Source organism: Neodiprion virginianus, chromosome 1, assembly GCF_021901495.1.
Source record: "Neodiprion virginianus isolate iyNeoVirg1 chromosome 1, iyNeoVirg1.1, whole genome shotgun sequence".
Taxonomy (NCBI): Eukaryota; Metazoa; Arthropoda; class Insecta; order Hymenoptera; family Diprionidae; genus Neodiprion; species Neodiprion virginianus.
Genome location: NC_060877.1, coordinates 22105529 through 22125452, shown reverse-complemented (window position 1 = coordinate 22125452; position 19924 = coordinate 22105529). Strand labels below are relative to the sequence as shown.

General features: G+C 41.6%; 1 protein-coding gene across 7 annotated transcripts in view; it reads left to right on the top strand.

The window, feature by feature from the left end:
* The window catches only part of LOC124303352 (netrin receptor UNC5C-like), a 38945-nt gene that overhangs the window by 7760 nt on the left and 11261 nt on the right, over window positions 1-19924 (top strand). The window contains exons 4-13 of one of the 7 annotated variants that reach the window (XR_006907903.1): window positions 4107-4403; window positions 4483-4650; window positions 4962-5129; window positions 5217-5252; window positions 5321-5618; window positions 5829-6001; window positions 6080-7160; window positions 7362-7463; window positions 7696-8099; window positions 8294-8886. Coding sequence is in view for 4 of the 7 variants with exons in the window: in XM_046760452.1 (XP_046616408.1) it covers window positions 4107-4403; window positions 4483-4650; window positions 4962-5129; window positions 5217-5252; window positions 5321-5618; window positions 5829-6001; window positions 6080-7160; window positions 7362-7463; window positions 7696-7867 (2495 nt within the window). In the remaining 3 variants the exon portion in view is untranslated. Of the gene's footprint in view, window positions 1-4106; window positions 4404-4482; window positions 4651-4961; window positions 5151-5216; window positions 5253-5320; window positions 5619-5828; window positions 6002-6079; window positions 7161-7341; window positions 7464-7695; window positions 8887-19924 lie in introns of those variants that run through there. The other 6 variants (XR_006907904.1, XR_006907906.1, XM_046760479.1 and 3 more) reach the window with 6 other exon arrangements.

Below are 19924 nucleotides of genomic sequence, written 5' to 3'. Positions count from 1 at the left end.
CGTATATCCTGGTAGTATCTTAAATTAACATCTCGGTTCCTCCGTTCGTTATACAAGGTTCCTGCAGTATTTGAATACATCTACTTACGCCCAACCGAATACAACACGTTCGAGTATCGGTGTAAAACTTGTTGGAAGAAACAACTTTTCAATACAAACCTACTATTGTTCTTTTGTAATTTGACAAGTAATTCGCATGTACCGTTGTCCCGCAGAGCGAGAGTTCTTCCTTGAATCGTATATATATACGTACAAGTTGTAAGGAAAGACAAAAAAGCAAGGAAATTCATACGGTCGGTAGGTAGATATATTTTGTGATCTTATAATGAATCAGCTCGAGTTCATGTTTTATTAATGACGTGATATCCGCTCCTTGACAACCGAGAAACTTTATTTGAACCTTATACCTTCGCTCGCCCTTTAATTGAGACTCGTTTAAAAAGTACCAAACTAACAACCGTCGCGTTTTGCGGTTGAACTGCCCTCCGAGGGGCAACCCAGGACCCTCCTTGAAACGGTATAACTTTGTTATCGATGAGGTAAAAAAAATAAAATAAAAATAACACGGGTAGGTACCCAGAACTCGGAATTCGTCGACGCGTTCAATGATAACTTCTTGAAAGCGCGGATTTATGGTTAAGCAGATATATACATACAGCCCCGTGAGAAATTTTAATTGAAATTAATTCAATATTTCTCTTTCCAGTTTGAAATTCAAATACCGTATCTACCTGTAAACATTAAACGAAATTGAATTTGCATTTAAATGTAAACATCCGGTTGTACAACGCCAATGCTCAACGATATTGCAAAATGAAAATTGGATACGTGACGTTAGAGTAATCCGTAACGTTCAGTAAAATTTTTCAACCTTCACCGCTTTTCGTTTTCTTACTTTATCTCGCTGCTTTTCTTAATTTCATTTCAATGCATGGCTTCAGGCATGATGAAAATAAATATGTCCAAGGTTACTGCATAGCCAATATCCCACGCCATCAACTTCATCGATACATGGCATTCCATGCCGGCGTAGCTGACGTTCAATATGGGCTAACCGTAATCTAGTTATTGTTTATTTTTCATATTAATATTGTCCAACGACAGTAAAATTCGGTAACATGCTTGCAAATTTTCCTTTAAAGTCAAATTAATTGTCATTCCACTTCATTCGCTTCCTCAAGCTTTTATTCGACTATCATGATACTGACTGATCTGAGGATTGATCTCGCGATTTTTTAAAGACGGGTCGATGAATCTTATTCCTAAATTGATTTAGGTACATTCCCAATAAAACTTCATTGGTTAGCTATTCAATGAATATTTCAAAAATCCTGCTCTCAAAAATGCAATTTTATTCCAGTGTCCAGACACTGATACATACAAAAATATGGATTAAATTTGGCGGCCATTGTAAGCCAGCCGTTAATTGAATTGGTATGAAATGCTCCGTATCTACTTGAACTCTAAACTATTTGCCGTATAGCTGAAAATCCAAAGCAAACAGATTCGTGGTGGACTTCCCCTTCTTTGTCCATTTCCATTTCCTCCCATGCTCTTTTCATGTTTGTTTCTTTCCATCTATACTTACACACTGTGCCTTATACGTATACCTATCTATCGCTACACTCGTTCCTCGGTATCCCACACAGACTAAAAGGCGTTCGTTTCATCTCACGTTACTAATGCTATTTACCCTGGCTTTGCCAGGGTTCTAGGGACGACTTGGGAATAAATCGATTTGGTAATTCTATTCTTCTAAATCGCATTAAGTACCACTTGGATACGCAACAATCGTTGGAATTAAATTGAGCGTGACTAAGTACATTTGGCTATGTTGGTGTTACTTTCTGCGAATGAGGTAGAGGCACATATCCCGTGAAATCCGTGTGACTTCATCACGAGCGTTATTCGCAGGTAAGAATTTTAAAAGAATGTCATCTTCATATCCATCCAATGTAAGCCGAAAAGAAAAATATGAAAATAAAGAAGAAGGCAAAGAGAAGAAGAATACGAGTCCAAAAATAGTATTCATTTCCATAAAAGAGAAGAAAGTATCTCAGGCACAAAGAGCTGCGTATATCAACGCATCCCATTCACTCTAGGAGGGTAGTAGACAAATCCCCTCCTCATCGTCACGACGTCCATTTACCTAGCTACACATTTCGACATGCAGGAATCCCCGCTATTTCCTTCCCTCCCTCCTTTCCCTCCTTCGAATCACCCATAGCTTCTTCTTCCATCTCCCCAGCCCTTCGAGTAACTCGCGTATCCACTATCCCACGATCTCTCCGCCGAACCGATACCTCATTTTAAAGCTTTTCCCTCCAAATAGGGCTGTTCAGTTTAAAGGGAATTCGTCATTTTTCGTAGGCGGTATTCGATCAAATCCCATGGCTCTTATTCACTGCACTGAATGAGTTCCGAAACTGCAAATAGTGTATCTGGTTTCGACGCAGAGGCTTTAAAATATTCGCAAAAATGATGTATACTCAATATCTATAACTCTTGGACGATTTCGTTGAGTAAATAATGCGTTATTCATGCATAAATCCCTGGTGCAGGGCATTACCTGCTGAGCATATATGGAAAGGAGCATGTAGACTGCAGAACGGTAGGCAGTCAATACTCGACTATAGGACTGTATGTGTACGCGAACGTTGGGGGTATGAACGCCATGAACGTCACGAGCCTGCAGAACCCCGGCAACGCGATTGCCGAGGTATATTTTTCTCTTTTCTCCATAAAAACCGGCTCCCATTTACCGTAGCCCTAATATCGCTGAGTGCTTGGCCGCTGCTAGTCAACGGTGGCCAAAGTCGACGGCGTGCAGTAGCTGGGCAACCCCTCGTTGCAGCCCGTAACTCATGTTTAGCGAATATTAAAAAGCGCCCCACGATTGGTTGGAGGAAAAGAAAAAGAAAAAATAGAAAAAAAAACAAAACAGAATATACCGAACAATGCGAAGGACAGTGAAATGTACAATAAGCGAATGCCCTTTATAAGCTTCCAGGACATGTATTCATTATGTGCTTGTGCTCAGGCGCATATCCTGTAAGGATATGCAGCTAGGTACGTGCTTCGTGTCTCTGTGTGTGTAGGTACTTCGGTACAAGAGAACGTCTTTTATTTAGTCACGGCTAGAGTGACACGAAAATTGCGTAGACGAAGCCAACCTGCAGACGGTGATTCTGTATAGAAGATTTTTCTCTCGCTTTAGTCCTCGACTGCAAACTGCGAATGACGTGTCAGGAGAAAAACGACATTGTCACGCCTTTTAACCCCTTCAAGTCTTTTCTCTCACCACGGACGCATGCTTGTCTTCCCGCGTCTGTCTGTTCCCTAGTGTCGTTTTCTTCTTTCTCTTTTTTTTTATACCCATTTTGTTTCGAATTCTCTTAATGCACAACACCTTTTATACCACTATTCGTTTTGTGGAACTTGGCAAGCTCACTTACCGAATTAGTCGAATGTAACGCAAAAGCTCTGAGTTTTGTTGTAGAATGAATAGTCCGCCATGTGGACGAATTACTGCTCGGCTTCATTGTTTGGCATTGTTTTACGACTTAGTCGAAATACGCGGCTCTTGAAATAGATTTGGTTCCACAATAATTAAGTGGATTCGCGCGAGACGCTATTCACACACCTGAAGTCGTCATTGGATCTGATTAGTCTAGGAACCTCAGAACTTCTTCAAAATCAACTCAAACTAAACATAGCTTAAAAATTCGTTAAACGTCATACCCCACCATGAAAATTTAATCTGTTAAAAATTAATTGAAAATTACCTAAAGAAAAGTGAAAAAGTATGTTTATGCCTCGCAATTAACAAATAATTGATACGGAATTGTTTTTTAATTTTTTCCTTTTATATTCATCCAGTAATTGACTTATAGGATACAAAATTGAGTCAATGATCTTTTGGGATTCTTCAACTCCTTGAAAAGAAGTAAAATAGTATGTGACCTACTTACACTTGTACTTACGGAGGCTTGCGTTGAACTGAACAATAGATTAATTATTCGACTACTCTAGGCCAAAAGAATTAGAACTTTATTGAGGTCTCCACGACTAATGCGGGATTTGTATTTAAAAATGAAATATTACAGACTTAAAAAAACAGTTTGAATCACCACCATACTCCGTCTCGGTGGAAGTTGGACATGGAACTGAGTTGAGATGCATTCCACCATCCGGAGTGCCTTATCCCCAAGTTTACTGGTTCAGAAATGGTGCGCCACTTGAAATAACGCCAGCATCTCCAAACGCGGACACCCTGTTGGTGTCCAGTGAAGGCCATCTTCTCCTGGGACAGGCGGGACTGCAGCACCAGGCGAACTACACTTGTGTTGCTGAAAATATAGCGGCAAAAAGGATCAGTGATTCGGCCAGCTTGACTGTATACGGTACGACGCTACAGTGAGAGTCGTGTCTGCCAGTGCGATTTTCGGAAAAGTCAAGTCAACGAAGTTCTCTTGATTGCAGTCAATGGGGGATGGACAACCTGGTCTGGATGGTCAGAGTGCAGTACCAGGTGCGGCAGAGGAGCGCAGAAAAGGACGAGATCCTGTTCAAATCCGTTGCCTATCAACGGCGGCCAACCATGTCTTGGTCCATCTTTGCAGAGAACGGATTGCAACTCACCGTGTCCCGGTAGATATTTATCAAAGATCGATAACGCGTTTGATGATAGAACTGCGTGATGTCTTTAACCTTCACTGAACTCATTTGAACTTGCAGCATTTGATTCGCTCCATCAGTACTACCAAAACGACAACGTCCACGAACCATTTTTATAAATATCATTTCCTAACGTAAACAAAGTTCTATTTGGTTGTACGTAACAACAATCCTGTTCAAAAACGACTCTGCGATTATTCCAAGCGAAGAAAGTTATCGCTTCCTGTACCACTTTGCGTTTTCTGTATTGAAACGGAGTCTCAAACGGGAACACCTTGTTCCAGCGGTGGATGGCAGGTGGTCAGCGTGGTCCTCTTGGTCTATGTGTGGATCCGATTGTTCTCGAATAAGACGAAGGGCCTGCGACAATCCGCCTCCGAGTCACGGGGGCCGAATTTGCCAAGGCAGGGACATCACAGTGGACGTTTGTTCCGGTGAACAATGCAACAACGGTGAGTCATCTTTCGAAATAGGTATGTTGTAGGAGTTGAAATTTTTTTTTACCTTGTCCATTATCAATCATATTGTGACGCACGCAGCGGTTGGATACGGTGGTACTCAAGTTCTTAAAGAAGGTGAGAATAAATGGATGTGTCAAGTCGAACACTGTCATGATCACCAATGGGGAATAAATCTGGAGTAGGCAATGGGAATTTATTTTTTTCAGCCACCAGGGCCGAACAGCAGACTTCTATAGCACTTTGGATATCCCTAAGCGTAGCAACGATATTCTTGCTACTGACAACGATCTTTATCGTTCGATTTCTGAAGCGTAAAGAAAGAGACAATTCATTGTACAGCATGGCGAGGTCAGATTTTCAGCCGGAATTTTTTCCGGAACAAGATAAGAAGTCCATGATTAACGGACACACAAACATGACTGGCAGCGGGCATGGATGCTACGATTATTCGTTAAACAAGCAGAATTTCTCAATGCAAAGGTAAAGAACGTACGGTTACATATAGTTTCTTCGCGAAATAACCATAGACGAGAGTAGCCTGTTGACGGTTAAAGTTATTCGCATGCGGTCAGACGTCAATCTTAGATATCCGATCTAAGTACACCCTTCAGCATCGTCGATTTATTCCCCTGAATATCATTTCGCTTTAATTCGAGGCCAGCCACTAGATCCTACTTTGTCGTTGACCAGGTCCTGTTCCGAGCACCACTATGACGTGCCACACATGTCCCTACCCTCGACCAAATCGTCGTTGACCCCAACCCCCACTGCCTCGACGGAAAATCGTTCGGTATCGATGAAGGATGGAGGGGACAAGCAGGCCTTTTCAGACAGTGAAAACAGCATCAACAGCTACTCTTCCTGTAAGAAAGTCACAAAAATTGTCGCGAATCCTCATCCACAGCAGATCGTTATTCCTTCGTCTGTAATGCTCTGCGCAGATTCCACTTACAACGTGGCAACGGACACCGTGGCACTGCCAGCCTTTCAGAACTACGAAAACGATTTTATCGCCAGAGCATCGGTGAGCACGCAGGGAGCTCTTCTGGTCGTTTCAGAGGCCGGTGTGTCGATGTCAGTACCGGACGCGTCAGTCTGTCGGGGCGAGAAGGAAGATCTCTATCTCGCCGTTCTAAGGGACGACAAATTCCGGCCGAACCTGCCCCAAAACTTGACCTTGCTTTCCGGGGTCATAACTTGCGGCCCGAATACCGTTGCCTTCAACAAGCCAGTCATCCTGCAGTTTGAACACTGCGCCGAACTTAAAGCCAACAACTGGGAACTGAGTGTTTGGTCTGCGACAATAGACTCCGAGGAAAGTTCCTTCCTCTCAACAGCCAACAGCTTTTCACCAACTGGACTGAGGTCGGCGAACCTTCCGAAATGGACGAAAGTCCTCACCCTAGGAAATGAGTCCATCAACACACCACTATTCACACAGCTTGACCACGGTGAGGTTTTCATCGTCACTGAGGAACTGAGAGGATACGTTTTGGCCGGAGAAAGCTCGTCCATCGCACCTGGGGTCGCCGTCAAGAGGCTACGGCTGGTCGTCTACGCGGCGCAGAATTGCGACTACATCAGGTGTTACGCCGTTGAGGATACCAAAGCAACGCTGAAGATAGTCTCAGACCTCGAATACCGTTTGGGTGGCAGTCTTGTCGAGAAGCGCACTTTCTGTTTCCAAGACAGTGGTGCACCGCTCTGCGTCTACTTGGAGGACCTTGAGAGCGGATTTACCGACAGACAGGAAGTTCCGTTTCAGCATATTTGGTCCTCGTCGAAGAACACCCTTCACTGTTCTTTCAAGATCGAAAAAATAGACCGTGACGTTGAGCTTAGCTTCAAACTCCACGCCTACCAACGTGGCTTCGACAGTCACGGCGTCATTCTAAGAATTGACTTTGACGTTTCTAAACAGAGTGTTGTCTTCGGAAGCGCCAAGAAGAGCAGGAAACCCGACATGACTGTCATCAGCCACGGGACTAGCCGATCCACCGAATCAACTATAAGAACTTTCAGGTGAGACTTGGTGTCATTTAGTTAATTCTTTTCAAGAAATCGTTTCTGGGCTCTCCAGGGCCTCATTGACCATTGTATGATGCATGAGAGGTGTACTTTCTCGAAGATATTTATTTAATCTTCAGCTTCAACTCAATTAAAGGTCAGTATCATTGAAATTTGATATCCAACAATACGTCAGCAAGTTTATTGAACTTTTAGGTTCTCTAAAACCTTAAGAAAACAGTTATGCCAATACTTGGATCCGCCGAACGGGAGGGGCAACGATTGGCGCATGTTGGCTCAGAGGTTGCAAGTTGACCGGTTAGTTGAGCTGTTCAAATCTACCTTCGCGAATCTATTACGGTGACTGAAGTAAATTCTGGTACTATAAGCGCCACCTTTTTACCAATAATTAAGCAGTCTAACTTATAGTCACACCAGAATTTATAAGTCAAAGTTCATCAGATTCGCATTCACGCACACAAATGATTTCAATATTTACTTTTCTGAACCCACTCATTCCCCGTTCCCCACGAAAAAAAACATCCACCAGGTACATAAACTACTTCGCAACGAAGGCGAGTCCTACCGAGCATATTCTTGATCTATGGGAGGCTAGACACCGCGAGGCAACAGCTGTCACGGATTTGCTAAATCACCTGAGACTGATGGGGCGTATAGATGCTGCCAGCGTTCTCGAAAGTCACCTAGGACCCTGGATATGAAAGTTCAACGATTACTTCGTAGCTACAAGTACGTGCCCAAAAATGGGCATGAAGTCCTTAACCACTGTTGGACAACACATGTTTCCTGTGGTAGATCAAGGAGTTACCTAATCGAGAACTACGTGTTTAGCAAGAATGGGATTAGATTGTGTTTTGCAACGAAAGGTGTCATATAACCCACAGCAACATTGAACTTGATTGAAGCATCGATGTCAACTGCAATAATTTCGGGGTAATTGGTATTATGATATTATTATTTTTTCTTTAATATTTTTTGTAAATTGTTCGCAATTTCTGAACCCAAACCGTAAGCGAAGAATAACAGCGTGAAAATGGAAATGTATTAACGTAGTTTCGAATTTTTACTCTTTTCAACGTGGGAATCATACCTTGACCCGTCCATCTTCGTTGTTGAACGGGGAACAGACAGGTGCTTCGTGTACGTTTAATTTTCCCGCTCGCGGAGAAGGTGAAAGTTTCGTCCATTTATTTGATTGATTAATCGCTGTCACTGTTACCTCGACCGAGTAATCTCTGTTCAATAAGAAGACTGCAAATACTATATGGAGAGGCTCGAAAAGCTCGGTATTGAAAAAACCAATTTACCGTTTGACTGCATTTGTATGTAATAATAATTATCGTTGACACAACTCCTACTATTATTATTATTATTATTACTATTATTAACGTTAATGTTACTTTTCGTACGTTTTTTTTTTAATCAGTGTGCACATACACTTTTAATGATTATCATTAATGCTGTCAGAAACAATATATTTTAAGACGAATCTAATTAGTTTAGGTTCGTTGCATGAATAAAACAGATGAAAAAAAAATAGAATCATATATATATATATATATTATACAATTAAACAGTAGCTGTACAACTATATTAATTATAATGTTGCATTGAATGCAAGGCTGTACAAATCATATAATGAACGATATTGATATTTTGTAAATAAAAATTAATACCGCAAATATTGTAGAATATTTGAGGTAGGGATCGACGGAATAAAGTACATTTATTAATATGACCACGTCTGTCTGATAAAACATGATGCCTGAAAAAACCAGTATACATATATGCAGTTTCACATCACCAATACATATAGTGATATGGATAATTTATTCACGTTGAAAGGGGGCAATGATTTATCGCTAAGATTACCGCCAACATAGTTGTACAAACCAGACAGCATTCCGCATGCTGATAAGTCCGAGAACAAAGGCTGAGAATTAAGAGAATATTTGCTCCGTGCAGCATGTGACCGCGGATTCAGGGCTATTACAATATACGAGAGATTCCGTCGAGATTCACGGGCCAACGCACGTGGGTTTCTCTCCCTCTCTCTCTCTCTCTCTCGCCTCGCCCCGCATTTGCAATTGAATGCACTTAAATGCTATTAACAGACAGACATTAGCACATAGTATACATACCACTGCAAACTAAGCATCGGGTCATGTATCAAGACACAAGGATCTCTCCAACAATGGGTATTATGTCTGGTGTGGTATCGGGGTTCAGGTTCACGACCGAGGGTTCCATAGGTGGTGGACGATCTCCGAGCTATCGCACCACTAGTGTAGTGCTCTGCTGCACAACCGGCATACTGTAACAGGTAGAGATATAACTGTACTCTATGTCTATTTGTATATGTCAGATGCGACTCGGTTCGCTTCGCCTTGGCTTGGTTAGTTTGATCCGGTACATAGACGTCCTCGTATGTACATCTCTTGCCTGTGTTGTGCCCACGAATGCCGCCATCAAGGTGGTGCCATGCTCGTTGCTCGCGTACACAGACCGGGGCGAAATAAGGACAACCTACCGTTTAATCACAGAAGCTTCAGGTAATTCTAAGGTACGGTACTCGTTGACCAGGATCTGCAGGAGCCGTATGCACGGGAAATTGCAACCATACTTAAACCGTAATGTCATACAACCATTTGACACGTAGCCACACGTATAGAGGAGCGGCAAATTGTCCTCTGAACCCGGACGCGCGAGGTAGGAGAATCATCGTTAAAGAGCCAGAACACCTTTACTGAAATTCTCTCGGAAGCTGAGGGAAAATAATAAACCTTGAGCAGAGTAAGCGTGCGAAAAAGAATGTAAACGTAAATTGCATAGGACTTGACCGTAATTAGGTTGCAGAATTTCTGGGAGTTATACTAGACGTGGATCCTTCTTATGAAACCAGATTCGCGTTCTGTTATGACAAGGGCTATAGATTTTTCCAAATCGACAAGGCGCGACACAGACAGTGTGGATTTTGATTTTATTCCTAAACATAATTCCGTAATGTAGCCATGAGTTAATTATCTCATCGCAACATCAGTGTAGATACAACATTTTTTATGGGTACTGTTGGGCTACCGATAAGCTACAGCTAATGTTGGTTATGGTTAGTCGATACTTGAAGTCGCTGAGTTCCCATCGTTGGATTTTTTTCCGAAAAATTCTTTTTGCACGGACGGTTGAATTACGTTGCGTGTAAACACAAGCCAGGAGCTTTGGTTGAGTGGAATGAGCGGAAATTGAGGAGCTGACGATTACTAACGAACCTCGCGTCACCGCCTCGGGCGGCAGGATAACAATTAACAAAGGCTTGAAAACAACAAATTAAGTATCTCATCAATTATCACCTCCGACACGAATAATTACTCCTTCAGCTTGGAGAGGAATGGGGAAGACGGAGAATCAAAAGGGGTTTGAATCGGAGTCGAGAAGCAGAATTTTCCACTTTCGTACATCAGTTAGGAATTTTGGTGGAAAATCTTTTGAGCCGGTTTATAACACCCGACTCCCCCATGCCGGCTTTTCAAATTCTGTTCCCCTATAAGCGTGAAATCAAATAATTAGAAAATACCAGACGACGCGAAGCGTCTGCCTCCCTATAAATCAAATACGGCCAGAATTTCCAGTGATATGGGTAACTCGGTATAACGTCGGGGGAAGCTAAGGGCACGTCTGTCATTCCGCGTCGGAGGGCCAAAGGGATGGATGTCCGTTGCTGCATTGTTCGCATTGTTGCACTTCTGACACTGACGCCGCTTTGAGGAGGGTTACCGATCGACGTTCGCCCTAACCAGAATTCCGCAATGCCTCGGGATCAAATAAAACTTCTCGCTGGTTGCACGAGCTGATATAATACCAAACAGGGACATAATACCATCAAGCAGGGTGAAGATTTCGTTTTCTGCAAATCTGTGTCAGTCCGTCACACCGTATTAGTGTGAATTTGGGTGTAACAGTTACACAATACATATGTATTGAGATCCGCTTGTTCAATGGAAATATTGAAAAAATAAAAGGGAATTCAAATTTATCAAGGTCCGAACGACGTTGAAGAGTATCATTATTCTTTCTTCATCGCGTTCAATCGATTGGATATCATTCAGGTATAATAAAAATCGATTGTGTACCGGGTGTAATTCATACTGTGTACTTGGTACTAACGATAACGTTGAGGCAAAAAAACTGCATTTGCTACAAAGTTGCGAAAATAACGTTATACATTTTATTACATCAACAACGTGCTAGCAAATTCACAATAAATTCACAAATGGCACAGTTTAAGCTCGTAACTGAGCAGCAAAATAGGGACACAGCTCACTGCGATTTTGTCGTAATTAATAAATCTGCGGCTGTTTGACATTGAGCAATTTTTCGAACCGTCCTCGAAACCCCAAAAAAGTATATTAATTAAAATCCACGTTGAACAAGGAAGCTGCTTTTGAAAGTAAAAAGTGCGAAACGAGTAACCAAAATGGCGTGATGACAAAGACCGTTACACGATGACAAGCGTGACTGGGAAATTTTACAGCAACGTTGCCTAACATTTTATAAAATTCCTTCCCACCCTTTTCTGAGTGATTACCCCTTTTTTTCTGACCAAGTGTCCAGCCCACCGACGATCAGAGAGATTTGCACTCTTTATCTTTTGCAAAAAGTTAAGTGTACCCTTTTTGATTAATGCATACATATTTTGCGCCAAGTTCAGTAAAGTCGCGCATACTTCGTCATGATGTTTTTTTTTTTCTTTCTGTGCATGAGACCACCGATCTGATGTAATATTAAATTCGATTCCATTGTGATGTTTTTCTTCCTTCATAAAACAGTAGCTCTCAAAATAATAGCGGTTCACTAACAACGATAGTATCCCAGGTCGATCTCTCCGCGTTGATTTCTTTAGTAATACGTTATAGTAGACTAAAAACTAAGTGACATGTATTTTTTTATCGGCCGTTCAACACTTTAAGGGGGTGAACCACCCTCCAAAGTAAGGAATGTCAAGGGGTGATTTGGCAGTTTCACTCGCAGAAACGTAATATTTTTTAACCAATCCAACTGGAAAAGTTTTCCTATAACGAGTGATGAAAAATCTAATTCTCTCAGTTAAAAAAAAAAAAACTGCCAAATCGCCCCTTCACATGCCTTACTTGGGAGGGTGGTTTCACCCCCTTAAAATGTTAATGGCAGGTAAGAAAAAAAAAAAAAAAAAAAAAACGCCTAATCGATACTCTACGAAAACATATTACAAAAGAAATCAAATCGGAGAGATCGACCTTGGATACTTTCCTTGTAAGTTGTAACTTGTCGTTTTTAACAACCAACCCTTCGGCAACATTGAAACATATCGCAGGTGTTCTAGTAGAGCTTGCGGAACAAGGAGCGTAGAAATCATCCTCACCTTGATGGTAATCGGAATTAAGATCTACAGGCAATTACGAGCAGATTGACAAATTAGATTGCGCGTTGTGTTTCATTGGGTGTGCGCTTCCGTTAACACGGCGTGATACGAGATCCTGGCACGCAATATCAAGCCTAGATGTTACACGTAGCTGATACTTACGCCCACACGGCCAGACGGCGTTTCACGTTTATGGGAGACCGAGACGAAGACACGAGATACTCTTTTGACTGGTGATTTCTACCGGAACTGATAACTCCTGCCCTGAGAATTTATTTGTTATTCAAATAGCCAGGAGTCGGATAACGAAAAATACACGCTCGAGGATCATGTTTATGCATTTTTATATTCGTTTGTTCAGTCTCGCCGCATCGTTCTCGCCAGAGAATCTGCACTTTGCGGGGTGAGGAGAGAGGAAAAAATGTAAACGTTGAAAAATAACAACTTTTGCTAATGGTCTTAGTTTCTTACTGCTAAAAGTGAGTGCATAACAAAACCTGTCGTTATTAATATGCAGACAACGGTTCGCCCGCCGGCAAAATACGTGGCCCTGCATTCATCGCTATCCTTACCTGTGTGACAACGGAAAATTTGACAATTACAATTTTAAGGGTGAAATAAATTGCTAAACTCGGTGCAAAAAATTCAGCTCACCCCACGCCATCGCGCGTAATCCTTTACCACGGTTTTACGTAAGCTCTGTGGAATTTTTTGCCCTTTATGATGAGAAAAATTTATCGCATAGTTCGGTGTTAACCTTGCGGTCAGAACACCAGGTTGAATATATGGCGGTATGTTGGAGGAAAAAAAATGTCATTGTCAATCCACGGTCACCTCTTTATTGGATTTTCAAACCCGAACATCAAAGCCTGAAAATATAATATCAGTGCCAGGAATCTGTCGTTTATTTTGAATTAATAAACTGTATAAGTAACAGCTCTTGTTTGATTTTAACGCGAAACAAGTGACTTGCGGTCAGACAGTACCACTAATTCTCCGTTCAACGTAGGAAGACCCGCAACACATCAAAATCTTGTTTCATATATACATGTATATATATATTATACTTTGTATATATATATACAAAGGTCTATGTGCAAAAACTAATTTCTATTGTATAAAAGGCCAATGTGTCAAACCTAGACTGTTTATGTTTACATTACGCTCTTATGTGTCCAGAGCGATAGCCAATAACTGATTCTCGTTCAGCGCCTGAGTTCGTCAGTCTTGTCGAATATTTGAGAGAAGGAAGACGTAGTGAAGCCTTGGTGAATACAATCGCAAGTTAATAACCCATTCCGCGTAGAACACCCGGTAATAATGAAATGGGTAAGCGCATTCAGATTTCAATCTCTGACAGGATATACTCGTAATTTGTGAAAAAACATTTGGCTTTGAGGCTGATTGTAAGCTAACGACTCCGCAAAAGGATCTGCACGAACGTAATTAACATTAGCAGTAACACCTCTTTGATAAATCGTTGGACGATCGAAGTGATTTGAGGGTCTATAAGCCGCCGGTTGATTGTGTCTTCGATTTGCATAGAAGCGGACGGTGGCGCCGGGTGTAATCCTAGGTTGAACGTCGGTATAACGGCTGTATGGTTGAATTATGTGATCGTTATTTGCATATTATTGCACAGTCGATAAATGATAATTCATTTAAAATTCGATGTACGTTCCGGCCCCGCATTCTGAATTAACAGCGAATTTAATTAAACTCGTGCTTGATTCTTCGCCAGCTGCAGCAAGTCTTGCAATCCGGCTAGGATTAGACGCCATACATACGTACATATGTATATACTCTATCTAACAAACTCACCACCCTAATGAACTACGCGCATTATACGTGTCACGCTGAAGGGGATATTCATCACCGCAGGATGCACCTCGGTGCATCCTTCAATCCAATTGGCCCAGGCAACCGCTAACGCGAAACGTAAATAAGCATAATTGAGCAGCCACGTTGAGGTTCGCCGCGGAATTGCACCGTTGCAATAGTTATGCTCTTGTCTTTTGAGGAGGTTCCTCATCCGCAAAGCGGTCGGACTGAAAGAAAAATTCAATCTGAGAAGACTGAAATTTATCTCGAGAACCAAGGAGTCAGGATTTTCAGTTCAGAAAATCAATTAAACTGATCGGTCTGAATGAAAAATGAACTTAATTACTAAGAAATGGTGGTAAAATTCTTGTAATAATCAAAGAAAGTATAACTAGTATCTATAATATTGATGAATTCACTGCGAGAATTTCAAAAAAATTAGTAAACTCTTGTCGAAATCATGAAACTTTCAAAATATTGTGCATATTTTTATGAGGAAAGAGAATTTTCTACCGCGGCATAGCCAGATTTTTATTGAATCTACTCGCAGACGAACTCCTTAAAATTTATGAAACTTTAGTATCAACTTTCTTTTGTGCAAAGCAATGAAGGAAGGTTTTTTTGAGAGAGGATTTCCGCATCACCAATTTTGCGAAGGTATATATGGAAGTTAGCTAAGTCGCTGAGCGCGTTTAAAACTGTCCCACAGAGGATTTGGCTGCTTTGAATTTGCAAATTTTGGTACGCGTATCTGTAATACCTCTTATCAAAGATGGTTGATCGCGAGTCAAATCTGCGATTATCTTTCATCCGTCGTCGAATATCCGATGCCAGGCGATAATTCAATAAAAGTGAATTTCCCACCGTTGCGTAAATATCCAGATTACCTTGGAGAGGCAGCCCGTGGAACAGCTTTTATGTGACGACGCGATGTTTGTGTAAAGGATATAATATTTCCCACGATTCTTCGATTATATTTTCGGATTTGGAACAGCCTACGCAGATACGGCGACACGCCAACCAAATCATGATTTATGCCTGTACATAAATCATCCGTGATTCGAAAATGTATAATGCAGATGATCCGTGTGATTTTAAATAATACATGACATTTTATACGCCTTGCGTTTTTATATTTGATTCATTCAAGCTGAATAATTAAAGATATTCACAAATCAATGCGTAAGGTTCTTTCACCTTTTTCAATTCGAACCATCACACCAAAGTTCACTTCAAATATGAAAATTAAACTACGGTATGGTTGAATGAATAATAATGAAGCTGATCAAATTTGTAAAAATCTACGTGATTTCAACTCTCTGGTAACTCATCATTTTAAGTGTACAAAACCTACGATAAACTTACCATAATTTCCAAAATAGTAGCTCGAAAAGTATGTTGGTGGAATTTTACATGAATTTTCAAGCTGCTTCGAAAAAAAAACACTTTACGAAAGATTGGTTCGATCAAGTGAATCCAGATTGGATTGTATGTGAGCACCGAGAAGCAATACGATGTATTATAGCCTGTCCGTCGATCAGTTGAGAAGTCAAGTACCCAGGTATTGGAATTTTAACTCGCTTCGTGTTCGTTCACAAGAGTTTCACCGCGGTGCAGTCGATTAATTACGCTTTCAGCATCAATAAATCAACGATTGAAACGAACTTCTACGTTCGCATAATATTACAGCTGCTCTTAACCAAAAAGAATAACCGAACAATAAAATGGGTAAATAAAGAAAATCGGCACCGACTGCGATGCAACCGATCGATTTTGCTGCTCCGCGGATCGGTGAAAGAATTTTGCTCGATATATGCTCGTGTAGAAGTTCCTTAACACACGCACACGCACACACACATTTGTGGCATAGGAGAGCCGCGCGTCTTCCTGAGAGCCATAAAACTTCTAATAAATTGTTAATAATGGCTTCTTATGATTGACGATCGACGTCAACCGTAACTCAGGCGATCGCGATTTGGGGATGGGGTGAATCAAACCGTGATTACCGATCGCGTATCTCGTCTACACACACCGACGTACACCAGCGTTTCATATCCCGGGGTTTCCACCCCTCATCTTCGAACAGCACAGGACTGACCCGAGAAATAACCTTTGCCCGGCTGAAGTCGCGCGGGCAACCATTAACAAATTGGTCCTCGATCGCACCTTCGTAAATCTCTGTCTGGTGTACGCAGGAACGGTGCAGTGTAATACTTACGTGTGTATGAGTACACGTTTCACCGCCGCCTTGAAGTACTTCCCGGGGCTCCGTACGCCGCTTAGTCCGCAGTATTTCTAGACATATAATACCTTTGAACAAATAGACGGAGCCCCAGCGTAAGTATGAAATTACATAACTCTAATGTGTCTGCTATACCTCAGCATTATAGTTCGATTGATTTGTTGCCCCCCGCGGATATTTTATTCAGTGTCTTATTTACTTACCAGTTATGCACTCATCTTACTTATTATACTCAACGTCTATTCTTTTACTTATGCCATAACCGAAGCTGATCTCCTGCCGCGTACCAAACTCGAAATATGATATAATCGCTGGGTACCTTTCAAACCAAATAAAGCTGTGCTGTCAATTTTCGGACCCACCAACGAGAATTCAATTTTTCTTACGGTGCGGTGTTTAATTATCGTCGGTTTATTGGAGAGAACTGATTGTGCCTAGCATTGAACGCGAATGATTAACCGTGCTCGAAGTCAAGTTTTCACCAAGTAGGAAGTGTTTTTGGACTCACTTAAAATCATTCGATGAAACCTCCAGAGTTACGCATCTTTGCTCTTTCATTTCGACACATAATTATAATTACTGAAATTTTTATTGTTAGTTAACATCATTTTCGTCTTCATAAACCAGTAAATAGATTCTACTCTTCAAATCTTGAGCATATATCACTAACATCAAAAATTAAAACTCCTGCTATTCATTCACGATTAGTTAACAATAAAACTGTCATTTTTATCAATATGATTTGTACATTTGTAACAAATTTTGCCAATGGATTCCAATGTCGATGTAAAGTCTGATCCCCACAGATACGTTTCTACTTACACACATACTCTTTCAAAAGTTGAATGAGCAACATAAGGAAATGGACAACCCATCATGTACTGGCATCGGGTATTCAGTTGGTCTTGCTTCTTTTTGGCTATAGATATCATGAGTTTATTTTTGTTGAAACACGAGAGTCCGTGCATTTGTAGCGCGTGCGAAGCCGCATGATCTTGGTGTATCGGATAACTGTTGAAGGTAGACAACCGATCGGAGCGACCAGTGAACAAATGGCTGAATTAATCCACTTCAGAGTTTGTTTCCGCGGAGACCAATGCCGACGGTGATGTAGGCAAGGCGGTACCTACACGAGTGGCATATAGCGGATGTCTACCTACTCCACGATTAATTTCGCCCACTCTTTGAAACGAAACTCTCTTCGCTACACCTTTATTTTACATCGAAATCCAATATACTCCGCAGACCCATGCGGCGCATCACTTCGTCCCGAAATAAGAAAATCTCCTTGAATTGCAAATCAACGTCATTTGTATGCATCGTCAAGTATCCTGGTGAAATTTCGGAAAATTTCATCCCCCATTACGACCTGCAGTACGGTACCATCGCACTTCTAATCCAACGGATTACCCATCGAAATCGTTCTCGAGATACACTTTCTTCCGCTGCTTTACCTTTACTGCACTCTAAAATGTCCGAATACTCTTAGTGTAGCCGTGAATATGTCTGCATCGTGTAACCACCTATCACTTCTTTCAAAATACATAGTCGGATGTGAGAACAATTTTGGAATTCAAAGGAAAACTCATACCACAAACCTACAGGTCATGCTCTGTTGTATACAAAGAGTAACGGACTTCAAGTAAGGATTAAGGAAGAATATACAAACAGTTCGTAAGAGCGATAATATAGGATTCAGATAAATTAAGTCGATAATAAAAGATATTCTACCTTAATTTAACAACGTGAACTTCTATAGACAATAATTTGGTATCGATTTAACACTATCTAATCTTGAATTTCCAAACGGAGTACAAAAATTGTTCTATAGTAGTCCACATCGGTCAATCTTGGTTAATTTTAACACCACCGTTGGTTACAGTGCGTATAATCGTAGTTTCAAATACTCAGGCCGAAGAGTTTGGAAGTCAAATATTGTCGTACGATTGCCATTCCAAACATGAGAAAATCCTGGATCAGTACAGTACCTTGGAAAAGAAAACACTTTTATAAAGTGTTAATCAGCCTGACCTTGTTGGAATCATGTCTGTTCCATCTAGCAGTGTTTGAAATCAACTATTTTATTCGCAACCTGTACAGTATCCGTTGGTTTTGTCGTCACCGTTTTCTCGGTTTTATTTTTCTTCTCCGTTTCCCGAAACGTTAGTTGTCAGAGGGTGTGGAGTACGCCGACGGAAGGGAAGTACTAAAAGGGATAAATGGAAAGCGCGGTCGGTTGTCCAAGTCGTGAAGGAGTGAAGTGGGAAGCGATTCCCCGGCGGAATTGAGATATCGATTTCAATTCGCAACACTCACCATCGGCAGCGAGTTCGCCGCGAATGACCGACAGCGTGTTTACTCGTCCCCATAGCTCGGCGTTCGCAATTTCCTCCATGCCGCAAGACTTTACGGATATGCTCGTTTTCACACTCCACCTTGAATCTGACAGGGAAGATATGCTCATAGGATATGTACGCATGTTACACCCTTGCATATTGCTCACCCCAACTCGCACTCACCGTTGATGTACGTAGGTACATGTCCTCTGCTTTCCGGATGCAAAAGAGCCGAGCATGCGAGAGGTGGAATTCCGGCATTGTACGTAGGTACGGGACGGACGGACGGACTACTCGAGACTTGTTGTATTTTCTCTATTTTTATCACTCTACAGAATTCAGAAGACACTGCCGCATCTCGGGTCGAGACGACGAGGGAAGTGGATTACTCTTTTAAAATTGTACAAGTACAAACATTCGCGCTCTGTGCTCCGTGGCTGACGTCGCATCGCTTCAACGCTATAAATTTGTCTGTCGCACGTCCCGGCGGGCCAGAATAGCTTGCCGCTAACTTTGCATAGCAGTCTTAAATCCCGCGCGTTCGTGCATGTATGTAACACTCTAGAGTCCAGCCTACTCTAGAGAGTAATAGAAAATAACTCTTTAGTCTAACGGTAGAAAACCAACACTGCAATTTTCGAATAAACGTAATCGAAGCTGCACGCACAATATCTCGCAATTTGTTAATGTAATTACAATTTACTCCTTCATTCGTTTGTATTTCCAGCCAAAACAATAACCGCATATGGAATCCGCCCAAAACGTGAAAAATTTCCTCTACCATCCGTCCAACCAGCATTGGATTTGATCTCCCTGTTCATTTTTTTCTTTGTTTTTCAAATTTCCATATTTAACGAGTCGCACGGTGAAACTCGGTACTCCCAGCACCCACGCGACGTCGACGACATGTGGGGTTGTCGTTGGCGAGAGTATGGGAGGCTGCGATTTAAGGGGTAAAGCGATC